Here is a 12,994-nt window from a genome sequence, read left to right as displayed (position 1 = left end):
AAGGTAACCACTGACAGGACCACCATTACATCTCCACCTCCTGGTAGCTATCTTGATCTACAAAGAACCTATGAGCACAGAAAACAAGCCTTTTATAAACTGAAACCAGCTTCTGTTCTAGAAAAGAGATGTTGGGTAAGATTTAATTAAAAAATTATCTTTTAAAGCATAAAAGCTGTATTAATATACCCCAATTTAATGGCTTGAAACAAAATCTAATGAAATTTAAATGTCAGCATAAATAGCCAGCTTCCTCTGGACACTTGTATGGGCATCAGTTTTTATTTTCAGGTACAGCCTACCTTTCAAAGGCTAGGAAGACAGTCTTACTGGAAGATACAAGAAACGAGAGCAGAAAGGTCCTGGGGACCATGATCCTTAATTCCTTACCCTCCTTCATCCCAGCTATTGACTCAACTATAGCTAATGCCACAAAGTACATAAAAAGTGCAAGGACCGCTGGCTTTTTCACGCAGAGCCTCAGGAGCAGTGTTAATAAGGAGACCAATAAAGTGCCAGGCCATTACAAGTGCCCCATTGAGAAACTTTGCTAGTTGCATCACTTCCACAGGCGTATGATCCTTTCAAATTAGCTGACTGGGTCCCCAAATTTCACTGCCTTCTATGCAGAGCTAGCCTGTGGTGGCATCCTCCCAGTGAAGGACACCTGGAGAACAGGGTTATAAGTTAGGGCAGCAAAAGGAGGGTGGGAGGGTAGAGTACCAACAGTTACACCAGGTGTTTGCCCCTGCTAACTTCTTGACAAGCTGAGACTGGGTGCCACAGGGCCTTATCTATCATTAGTTTGGCTATTCTGGCAATCTTGGCTTCTCCACGATGGCAAACGAGGTGGCTGCAAACATTTTAAAATGGGTTTCGGGGAGCCTGGGTGATTCAGTTGGTTGGGTGGCTGCCTTCGGCTGAGGCCATGATCCTGGAGTCCTGGGATCAAGTCCCGCATCGGGCTCCCAGCTCTATGGGGAGTCTGCTTCTCCCTCTGACCTTCTCCCCTTTCATACGCTCTCTCTCTCTCTCAAATAAAAATAAATAAAATCTTAAAAAAGAAAAAAGAAAATGGGTTTCATTTATTCACCTCCTGATAAGATTTTGGAGCCTAAGTGTTTTGGAAGAGTCACCATTCTGGCCTCAGCAGGCACTTTCTGATGTTCCCAGGGAATGTTCTTCCTTGGAAGGAAGAATCAACAACTGTAACTGTGTATTCCAGAGAAGTCTCAGAGGTATGGAAAATTGGGTACTGTTCCATGGTCAAATCAAGGAAAAAGCCAGGACATTCTTTTTTTTTTTTTTGGCATACGCAGCTCAGGAAATCTGGATCAGTTTATACCTTATAGATACTAGATCTAAAATTGTATAAAGGCTGGGAAAACTAAAAACACTAACAATGTCTTGGGGTACCTGGGTGGCTCAGTCAGTTAAGCAGCTGCCTTTGGCTCAGGTCATGATCCTGGAGTCCTGGGATGGAGCCCCATGTTGGGCTCCAAGTCTGCTTCTCCCTCTTACCCTCCCTCATCTCGTGCTCTCTCTCACAAATAAATGAGTAAAATCTTAAAAAAAAAAGAAAAGAAAAGAAAAAGAAAAAGAAAAAAAACTAACAATTTTTTAAAAAAATTTAAAATTTAAAAAAAATTTTTCAATTAAAAAAAAATCTTTATTTGAAATTCAACTAAATACAGAGAGAGCAGGTTTCTACTTAAGACCCAGCTGCTTTTCCCTAAGGAGGATTTCTGCTTCATTTACCCTCCTCTGAAAGGGTCTTCTTAAAAGGAAAGATAGAGAATAATGATATGATTTGCACCAAAACAGCACAGGGCCTATTCCCTCTTTCTTTTTACTCATAAACCTCAAAACTCCCCACCCGACACGACTGAAGTAATCTGGGCATGCTGTCAAACTGTGCTGTCGTGGTTTGATGCCACAGCTAAGTGCTGACTTGGGCTTCTGAAGCCTTCCAGTTACACCCCCAGTGACCTATTTAGGAGGTGAACAGACCTCTCAGAGACAGAGCACCATAGTTTTTTTTCCCTTTGGCCCACTTTTCTCTCAGATGATTCCTAACCAAAGAATGATCACCCTAAAGGCCTGAATGTGTGCACACAAGTGGTAAGATTTGAGGAAAGCTCATATGCAGCAAGCATTCAAGTCTTGGACGTAAGCTCTTTCCCACTAACTTAAATAAACTGCAGATACTTTTCTTACCATCCAGCTTACTTCAACACCAACAAACTAAGGCCTGCAGTCAAAGATGTCTAATGAATTAGGTGTTAAGAATTAAGTTAAGCTAGAATGGCTAAGTGTTATCTAAGCCAGGCAAAACCATGAGCACTACAACCGAAGGATTAAAAAACAAAAAAACAAACAAATAAAAAAGATAAAGCAAAACAGGGGCACCTGGATGGCTCAGCGGGTTAAGCCTCAGCCTTCAGCTCAGGTCATGGTCTCAGGCTCTTGGGATTGAGTCATGAATTGGGCTCTCTGCTCAGCGGGGAGCCTGCTTCCCCCTCTCTCTCTGTCTGCCTCTCTGCCTACTTGTGATCTCTCTGTCAAATAAATAAATAAAATCTTAAAAAAAAAAAGATAAAGCAAGACAATGTCTATCAAAGGCCAAAATCATTGACAGAATTCTCCCTACATTTAAGATGCTCTTTCAAAAAAATGGCCAGCAAGATCAAGGGAAATTGAATATAGCTAGTCTATGTATAGAAAGAACTACGAAAGGTATAGGTTTAGACACATTTAATGAGATTAGCAAAGTAAAATTTTCATAATGCGTTCTAATAACTGATGTTTGAAAACTGAAAAAGTTCACTGTAGAATTTCCCTCTAATGTCTCCAGAGCTTCACTAGAACCAAGAATCAGTAGAGTCTGCTGGTTCAGTGAATGTGGGAATTAAAAAGCTCCCAGCTCATCACAGGAGACCTGGGCTGGTGTAAAGAATAAGAGTAGCTGCTCACTGCCCAGTTTTGTAATGAGGAGACTTATCTACAACCACTTAAGAGTTCTATGCATTTCATTAGCTTCTCTGCTCTCTTCTCTGCACTAATGCGGACAGGAGAAAAAATACTATTCAACATCCATCTAAGGATCACAGCTGGATACAAGACCGCCAATGTGTTCATGCTGCTGCAAACAGGGTTCCTTCCACCCTGAAACTCAAGCTTGATAGTTATTGAGAGATTCCCTCACCCTTGCCTGGCCTGGTGGTAGAGTGATGTCTTCCGGCTATGGTTAAATTCAAACCCTGCGAAGAATCCTCTCTTGCTCACTCCAGCTTATTTAAAAAAAGAGCCTCATGCAGAGCCCACATCAGTGGGAAACACTGACGCTAGGTTCAGGCTTGGAGTCCCCGCCCCGCTGTTACACTCCCTGTCTTTTGTCTTTTCAAGACTGGGAAACATTTCCTGGGAGATATATCTTGTATAGTTTGTCAGAAAAACAGGGGAAGGGCAAAGACTAAACACCTATGCTATTAATATAAAGGAAACACACCTAATTAGGGGGAAAGGAATAGTGACCGTGTGTTCCTGTTAACAAAGGTATCATCCACTTGGAAGCAGCAGACATCAGTTCTGTTCCCCAACTAAGTGCTTATCTTTGCACGTCTCTCATTTGTAGTACCACTACATATTGCGCAGCAGTGAACAGAGGAAACGTGTCAGCCCCTGGCTTTCGAGTAGTGTAGTGAGCATTTAATACATGGTTGCAAAAGGGAAAGTAGCTTTTTGAATGAGCGAGTCAAGTTATATATTACCCGAAATGTCATCAATCTGTAAGGTGTACTTGGAATTTGCTTACTATGAATGCAACAACAGGTCTACACAGTAGACAAGCTCTTTTTTGACAAGGGGTCAAAAGCAATGGTTTTTCCTTTTATCAGTGTCTACTGTACCCCTCAGTGTCTTCTGCCTCCCATGCAAATGTGCTAACACTTCATCTTTATTCTTATTTGCTGAGACCTAGATTCAGAAATAATGTTAGTCTTAAAGGATGAAGACTTTGACATCTACAAATGGCAGGCAGAAAAAGGAGTCACCTTCTTATTCTTCTTAACTGCTCTCAAGTCATGGGAAAAGCAGTCAGCTAGTGACCTGTGCATGTGTCCTGGGCATGGTGACAAATCCGCAATACCAAAGTGCCTTTCTGAAATTTGGTCTAGGACTTGCACTGAATACAATGTCCTCCTCTTTCAGGAAACTGGCAGGGGGACAGCTGTACTCCTGTCCAGTCTCTTGGGAGGCTAGCATTATGCAGAGGTGCTCTTATAAGTGTCACTCACTGAATGGCAATGCAGCTGGCCATATCTGTACTCCTTGGGGACTTTTTTTTTTTAAGATTTTATTTATTTATCTGCCAGAGAGACAGAGATCACAAGTAGGCAGAGAGGCAGGTAGAGGGAGAGGGGGAAGCAGGCTCCCTGATGAGCAGAAAGCCTGATGCAGGGCTTGATCCCAGGACCCTGAGACCATGACCTGACTGAAGGCAGAGGAAGGCAGAGGCTTAACCCACGGAGCCACCCAGGCACCCCCTCCCTGGGGACTTTTAAGTCAAAGGAAGAGCACTGTAGAGGTGGGAAAGCAAACCTCTATCCCCTGCTCTGGTGACTTAAAACTCTGGCACCTTAAAATAGGAATGCATTTCCAGGAGCCTGTGCAGCATTATCATAATAATATAACCATCACAACCCCAACCAGGGTCCTGGCGGGATCACGCCCCACAGCGGGAGCCTGCTTCTCCCCTGCCTGCCATTCCCCCCGCTTCTGCACACTGTCAAATAAATAAATAAAATCTTAAAAAAAAAAAAAAAAAACTGGACAAAGGATCAACACAGACATCTCTCCAAGAAAATATACAAATGGTTAATAAGCACATGAAAATATGTTTGGGATCATTAGGCATTAGGGAAATGCAAATCAAAACGATAGCCCTTCCTGCCCATAGGATAGCTTTCATCAAGACAGATAATAACAAGTGTTGGAAAGGATGTGGAGAAACTGGAACCCTGATGTATTGGTGAGGATGCAAAATGGTGCAGCCACTTTGGAAAACAGTTTGGCAGTTCTTCAAAGGTTAAACATGGGGGCACCTGGATGGCTCTGCTGGTTAAGCATCTATCTGCCTTTGGTTCGGGTCATGATCCCGGGGTCCTGGGATGAAGCCCCTGCACTGGGGATGGGGTGAGGGTGGGTGCCTGCTCAGCAGGGAGTCTGCTTCTCCCTCTCCCTCTGGTCCCCCACACCTCATGCTCTGGCTTGCTATCTGTGTCTTTCAAATAAATAAATAAAATCTTAAAAAAAAAAAAAAAAAGGTTAAACATGAGTTACCCTGTGACCCAGCAATTCCATTTCTGGGATATACAACCAAGAGAAATGAAAACAGATGTACACACAAGATTTGCACACAAATTACAGCATCATTATTCACAATAACAAAAAGTAGAAAAAAACCCCAAATGTCTATTAACTGATAAATGGATAGACAAAATGTGGTATATCCATACAGGGAATAGTATTCAGCCACAAAAAGGGATGAAGTACAGCTAAATCCTACAAGGGTGAACCTTGAAAATTCACTGAGCCCTTTTGAGTTATCACTTGTCCTTTCACTCAGAGCTTAATAAAAACCACTGTCTCATTCAGTAACACACAGTTGTGACTATTTGGATCCTTTTTCAGTTCAAATTACATAATTTGTTTCTATTTTACGATTTGGCTTAAAAAATTCTCTTGGAGGTGCGCCTGGGTGGCTCAGGCGTTAAGCGTCTGACTTCAGCTCAGGTCATGATCCCAGGGTCCTGGGATCGAGCTCTGCACCAGGGCTCCCTGCTCGGCGGGAAGCCTGCTTTTTCCTCTCCCACTCCCCCTGCTTGTTCCCTCTCTGGCTGTGTGTCTCTCTGTCAAATAAATAAATAAAAAATCTTAAAAAAAAATTCTCTTGAAGACATACTTAAGAATTTAAAACAGATGGGGTACCTGGTTGGCTCAGTGGGTTAAAGCCTCTGCCTTCAGCTCAGGTCCTGATACCAGGGTTCTGGGATCGAGCCCCGCATCGGGCTCTCTGCTCATCAGGGAGCCTGCTTCCTCCTCTCTCTCTCTCTGCCTGCCTCTCTGCCTACTTGTGATCTCTGTCAAATAAATAAATAAAATCTTAAAAAAAAAAATTAAAACAGATCAACATGAATCCCTTCTCCAGTTATAAATGAAGTTGCTACCTAAATATGTCTTATACGTGATTTCACATGTAAACAATACACCAGTCATTTCAAAGCCCAAAAGCAGTCCTAATATTTTAATACAGCCCACCTATAAAGTACTGTGAGAGCCTTAGGGAGCAGCAGGAAACTGCTGAGTTTACAACTGTATTCTACCTCTCACCGAGTATGGCGATTAATTTGGGGACAGACCCCAAACAAAAAATTTCCCACAACAGTACCATGAAATGCTTGCCTTAGGTCACACAAACACTGTTACCTGTGAGGAGCACTACCTTCTCCTCCAGTTTAAAAAAATTTCTGATGCTTCCTTTCTTTTCTTTTCTACAAGATTTTATTTATTTATTTGACAGACAGAGATCACAAGCAGGCAGAGAGGCAGGCAGAGAGAGAGGAAGGGAAAAAGGTTCCCTGCCGAGCAGAGAGCCCCATGTGGGTCTCGATCCCAGGACTCTGGGATCATGACCTGAGCCAAAGGCAGAGGCCTTAACCCACTGAGCCACCCAGGCGCCCGATGCTTCCTTTCTTAACCAAAGCCACCTAGATCCTAGATCACACCCATTTTTTAAAAGACTTTATTTATTTGACAGAGAGAGAGAGATCACAAGTAGGTAGAGAGGCAGGCAGAGAGAGAGGGGGAAGCAGGCTCCCTGCTGTGCAGAGAGCCTGATGCAGGGCTCAACCCAGGACCCTGAGATCATGACCTGAGCCAAAGACAGAGGCTTAACCCACTGAGCCACCCAGGCGCCCCCAGATCACACCCATTTCTGAGTAAACATTTCATACTAAATATTATCATTTTTAAACAGTGATTATACTTTCATCACTGAAACAAAGCACTCTGATCACGAGAATGAGCCCGAGCCCCATGTTAAGTTTATAAAGCATGCATGTAAAACTGAACTAAAGCTGAATGTTACTGGACCCTCCCTGCCGGAGTGGAACATTTAAAAACAGTAATACACACCCAGATTCCAACGCAATGTAGCAAATGCAAAAATAAACAGATAAAATACACATAAAACCAAATTAGGTTCGTTTATTGTTGAATCATTTTACTACAGAGGAGGCAGGGTGACGGGAGGAAGTCAGATGCCGACCCCTCCAGTTCTTCAGTGCCAGGTTTCCAAGCACCTCAAATGTCAGAAATAATAGATTCGTAAGATAACATTAAATTAAATGTATTTTACTTCAGCACTACCCTGATACTTTTCTAATGAGGAGCTAAACGCAACAAAATCAGAAAAAAAAAATCACCTTCTGAAAAGTTCAAATAGCAAAGATGTTCTGCAAAGCAGTTTTCTACTCTATGTGTGAAACCTTTCTTGTTATGACTCACTGAAAATTAAATATGCAAAACTCCAAGCTGAGCTTAGTTTTGCCTGTGCACAGAGACCTTTTTACTCTCATTCTTCGAAAACCTCATTTTGGATCTCACTGCCAACACCGAAGAGAGGAAAGCCGGCCAACAATTCCAAATATAACATGCGGAGGCAAATGCTACAGAAATCTGTCTGACGGGAAGCAACCATGCTGAGGTCTGCTGAGGTAGATGCGTTTCTCAGACCATTTTGATCCCTCATTCCGTTTGGAGCAAAATGCCACGAGAAAACAATCAGAGAAAAACAGCCACTTTTTTCGGCCTCATTACTGATGGTCTATGGTGCTCACTTTATCAGTGAGAACAATTCAAACCATTTCAAACAGAAAGATGGGTCAGCAGCAAATAGAGGTCCACCAGTTATTCTAATTTTTTTTTTTTAAACCAATTCTTAGGGACTATTCCATGGAGACCAGTATTTTCAGAAAGTTCAACTAATGGCATGACAATTATGATAGGGGTCGGGTTCACCAGAAAATACTTAAAAAGATACCTCTTTCCAGTTCGTGGGGCAGGTTTAGTAACCCCCACTACCACTCTGAATAACTGATAAGCCAGTTAAACTCAGATAAAATGATCACACTGTTACTTAAACAAAAACTAAACAATCACCTCCTTAAGTTTAATTCTTCAGCGAGGTCATGGTACTGAGCACAGGACAATTCATTTCCTCACCCAAAGGATCATGACAGGGAACCCAGAAATAGGGCTCCAAGTCTAATTGGGAAGAGAGAACCGTTCCTTATACAGAGCACTGGCCCCCGAGAAAAGACAAGACAATTAACAGTTTATCTTACCAGTCATTTCCTACAGCAGTTTATCTTAGAAAAATCCCCTGTGGTTATGACTATGTCACCAAGCCCAGGAGGTAAAGTTTGCCTAAATCACTTCTGGAACATTTTATTAGATCTTGTTCACTGTGAGGCAAGCTGGCAAGACGCACTAGAGACAGAAAAAGGACTGTCTCAGAGAATTTTGAATGAAGACCCGCAATAGCACTACAATTATGATCAACAGGGTTTGCAAAACCTCCATCTTCACTCTTGTACATTCTGTATGTAAGGAAAATGATCATTTCTGTGCTTATCTAAATACAGCTGACCCTTGGAAAACATGCATTTGAACTGCAGGTCCTCTTCTATGGAGACTTTTTAGAGTATGGTACCGTACGTGCATTTTCTCTTTTATGATTTCCTTAACATTTTCTTTTCTCTAGCTTACTGTGTTGTAAGAATACAGTGTACAATACATACAACATGCAGAATATGTGTTAACTGACTGCTGATGGAACCGGTAAGGCTTCTGGTCAACAGCCCACTGTAAGTAGTTAAGTGTTTGAAAAATAAAAACTTATGTAGATTTTTGGCTGCATGGGGGTCAGTGTCCCTAAGCCCCCAGCATTGTTCAAGGGTCAACTGTAAGCCAGTCATAGCCAGTTGAAAAGGAAAGCAAGAGAAAATATAGCTACACCTAACTGTACTCCTACAGGGTACAAGTAATCAGTAATGGCATGAATTAAAGCCGGCACACTCAGGAATCAAAATGGTCTGAGACTGTCAAAGGCGGGACCCAACTACTCTCGTGGAGATGGTTAATGAAGTAGTTCACTTGGGCTGGAAAGAGTGTAGAACAGGAGGCAGGAAAGTGGGATAAGCCTCACTTGAAAGAAGACTTCCTGCCTTTGTATCAATATTCAGAATGTTTTGTAATTTATATAACAACTCTGCTAAGTCAATGGTACCTTCAGAACTGGCATCTTCAAAGAGGGAACTGGAGATGTAAAATAAACCCTGCCTCACTTACTAGGATTCTCGAATCTCTGATTACCAGTTCCCATTCATGGTCTTAAAAAAAAAAAAAGTATTCAATGAAATGCACAGTCTGGGCAAGTCTGAGTCTCACCAACAGCTACAAGTACCTCCCTCTTTCCTAGCAGAAGCAGAAACTGTTAATTGTTACAACTTGACAAGACTCACACTCATCTAATTAGAAGATCCAGAGGTTAGGTTTTAGAATTTGAAGCCCAAACTCAGGCAAAACAGCACACTTTTCCATACCTGAAGTTTCTAATAAACAATCTCAGCTTTACTAAACACAGGAGACTAAAGATAAAGAGCTTATAAAATTCTCAATATGGAGATCACCCTTCTCTTTTAGCTAACCCTAGCTTCATCCTAGAGGTGAAACACCCACACTTTACATCAAGAAGCCTACAATTCAGTACGAGCATATGCATCAAACACACACAATAAAAAAAATATAGGCAACAGGGAAAAAACTGATAAGCAACATACATATCCAGGTACAAATCTCTTCTTTGCTCAAGAACATGGGGAAACTTGACCAGAGGTATTTTCTCCAGGTGGATTACACCTTACAGGAAGCAAAGGCTAAAAACCACAGACCCTTCCTGCTGGTATTAGTCACCTGGTAATAAAAAATTTAAAACCAGCAACAAAGCTTCCTCCAGGATAACCATTTTTGTCCCTGCAACATTACAAGCCCAGATGGGGTGCCCTCCTGGGCAAAAGTATCTGGGGAATGGTAATGGAGGCTTCCTACATAACTTCTGACCACAGACTTAATTTGCCCAGTATCAGTCATCTGTCTAATAAGTGTTCCAAAACCTGCAATTAGTACAAGTACACAGTAGGCACTAGCCCACGAACCAAGAGACAGAATGTGAATGGAACAGTATAGAGAACTTAAGGAAAACCTCACTTTTTCTTTTTAAACAGAAGACTTAAAAAAAAAAAAAAGCAACATCAAAAACGGGTGGGAACAAACAGAAGCCCCTCTCTTTCCCGCTCTCACAAACGCCTGCATCAGTCAACTGTTGCTGAACAACAGAACAAGACCCACCACAACACGACGCAATCTGGGTTCCCTAAGCAGATGTGGGATTTCTGTGGAGATGGTTTCTCCAGGCAGAAGCTGGAGTTTAAACTCTTCCTGGCCGGATTGTTCTGGGCTGAGCTGCTGAGGAGGATCACGCAGCGGGCGATCAACCCAGGTCCCTCCCTCTCCCTCTCTCTCTCTCCGGTCTCTCCACTCCTCTCGCGTTCAGTTAAGGGGGGGGGGGTGCGGCGGAGGGAAGCGCACAGCTTTCCAGCTCTCTGCTCCTTAAAAATGCCCTCGCGGAGCTAACCGCACACAATCCCGCCCCGGCAGCAAAGAATTTTGCCGCGAAGGGCTCGCTGATCCGGAGCGGAGAAGTGAAATCGGCGCCCAAGGGCAATTTTAATTGTCTAACCCGGCCCGATTTCCTAAGAGGCGGCAGCGCGGGGAGGGGAGGGAGAGAGGGAGGCAGCTCCGAGAGGCAACAGGGGGCAAGCGGAGCCAGAGAAAGGGGACCAAAGCGGCGAGATCCTAGCCCGGGTCCCCGAGGAGCTTCTGCAGAAAGGACTCCAGGCCTCTACCCGCACCGTTCCCCGGGAGACGTCTGCAAATCATATATGCAGCCAAAATGGCGCTGAGAATAAAAATATAATTTAAAGGCAGGTCGCCATATTGTAAACAGAGAAGCGGAGAAGAGGCGGACTCGAGAGACACCCTCCATGATTTCTTCCACAGCCGCAAGCGCCCGGGTGTCCGGCCCCCGGGTCTGGACCCGGCCAACTCCGGCGGCCGAGGGCTCCGCGCACCCGCCCGCAACAGAGCCCAGCCCGGCAGGAGCCCGAGGGCGGCGGGCGCGCGGGCAGGCGAGCGGCACAGGGCCCGGAGCTCCTCCCCTTCCTCCCCAGCCACCGCCGGCCGTGCCCTGCCGGCTCTGTCCCGGCTACCCAGAGCCTTCCAATCCCAGATGGGGCTCTCCTCACTCGTCCCAACCCCCACCTCGGGGTCCGGACCCACTGCTGCTCCTCCCCCCACTCCCAAACGGCCAGATCCCGGCAGACACCTGGGGGCGGGGAGGCGCTCGGCCCAGCAGCTGCAGAAAGTCAGCTAGCGGCTGCAAGCGCCCGTTATTTCGGCAGCCAGGGGTAGGCCGGGTGAAGGAATGTGCCGAGAAGGGTCCGCCAAGGAGCTCCAAAGGGGTCCCCAGACCTTACCAGCACTGGAGGTGGAAGGCGGCCGGGCAGTGGTCACAGCACAGAAGATCCCCACCTTCTTTGCAGCTATCGCAGCTGTCGTGGTTGGTGGCCCTGCCGCTTCTCCGGGGCTCTTTTTCAGGTTTCCGACTCCGCTTTTCTGCCTCGTCCGTCTTGGGGGGAGCCAGCAGAGCTTGGATTTGCTGCACACACATACAAACGGCGTGTGTGCACACTCGGAGCTCCCGGGCGGTCCGTCGCCCCCCCGGCGAGGCTTCTCCGTCACCCACCCTTCTCCCCCCTTTTGTCCTTCTTCCTCCCATCCAAGCTGCTCCCAGAACCTCTCAGCCCCCGGAACCGGGGGGAGCCCACCCTAACAGCTTTCCTGCAGCACAACGAGAACAGCTTCTTCCAAATGGGGAGGATCAGGGTAGGGGGATGGGGAGAGGGTGCGCGGTTCCCTTCTCGCCACTTCCTTGTATGGACAGTGGGGGACTCCAAAGCCAGGCTCTGAAGAGGCCTGAAACCCGGTACCCGGACGTGCTGGGGGAAGCACAAAGGGGCCGACAAGAAGGGGGTGGGGAGGCCCGCCGGTGCAACGACATGGAGTGGGTTGGTGCCTCGGGAGAGCGAATCCAGGGCGGCGGGTAGGTGAAACTGCTGCAAACGTCCTCGGAGGCTGAGCTCAGCCCCTCGAATTGCAAAGAAGGGAGGGAGAGTCTGGGTGAGGAAGAAGCCCCCCTTCCTCTGGCCCTTTTGCGCTGTGAGCTCAGGACCGGCTTTGTGGGGCGGAGGGCGGAGGTTCCCTCCCGGCGCTGGGGGAAGGGGATGAGGAGGGCCACTCTTACCTCCATCAGCCCCCCCGACGTGTCCAAGTCGTACACGATCGTCTTGGTCTCCATTTTCTCCCACATTCATCCACCTCCCGGGCTGGGCGCTCTCTGCTCCGGCCCCCCCAACCCCGGGGGGAGGGGGGAAGCGGGGGGAGGGGGCGCTCCTGACCCCGGCCCCCCTTCTTTTTTCCCAACACGGGTCCCGACTTCCTCGCCCTGGCTCCCCCCCACCCCCCGGCCCCCAGTCCCCGGGACGGCAGCGTCCTCCCCACGGGCCGTGAGGGGGGAGCGGCCCCTCAGCCTCGGCCCGGCGGCTGGCTGCACGGTGGGTCCCGGCTCCCGGGGTCAGGCCTCGGCGGGGCCTAGTCCCACAGGCTAAAGCCGGCGCTGGCGACCGCTGGTCCGGCCGGGAAGGCTGGCGGGCGCTGCCATCCCGGGGTTGGGGGGATCGGAGGGGGGGGGTGAGAGGTTAGGTGAGGTTGTGGTACGTGAGGTGACTGCGGGGAGGGTGATGGGGGGTGGTCC

At 46.6% G+C, this 12,994-nt stretch overlaps 1 protein-coding gene across 2 annotated transcripts in view; it reads right to left on the bottom strand.

Moving 5' to 3' along the window:
* The window catches only part of PHF12 (PHD finger protein 12), a gene marked incomplete at its 5' end in the record, with an annotated part of 41,915 nt that extends 29,238 nt beyond the window's left edge, over nucleotides 1-12,677 (bottom strand). The window contains 2 exons of one of the 2 annotated variants that reach the window (XM_080827026.1): nucleotides 11,658-11,839; nucleotides 12,485-12,677. In XM_080827026.1, coding sequence (XP_080683152.1) covers nucleotides 11,658-11,839; nucleotides 12,485-12,550 — 248 coding nt within the window. Of the gene's footprint in view, nucleotides 1-11,657; nucleotides 11,960-12,484 lie in introns of those variants that run through there. The other variant, XM_080827025.1, reaches the window with a different exon arrangement.
* Nucleotides 12,678-12,994: the final 317 nt, after the last annotated feature.

The sequence above is a fragment of the Martes martes genome, assembly GCF_963455335.1.
Source record: "Martes martes genome assembly, chromosome: 16".
Taxonomy (NCBI): Eukaryota; Metazoa; Chordata; class Mammalia; order Carnivora; family Mustelidae; genus Martes; species Martes martes.
The sequence above is the reverse complement of the archived record's forward strand: the minus strand, read 5'-3'. Positions and strand labels throughout refer to the sequence as shown.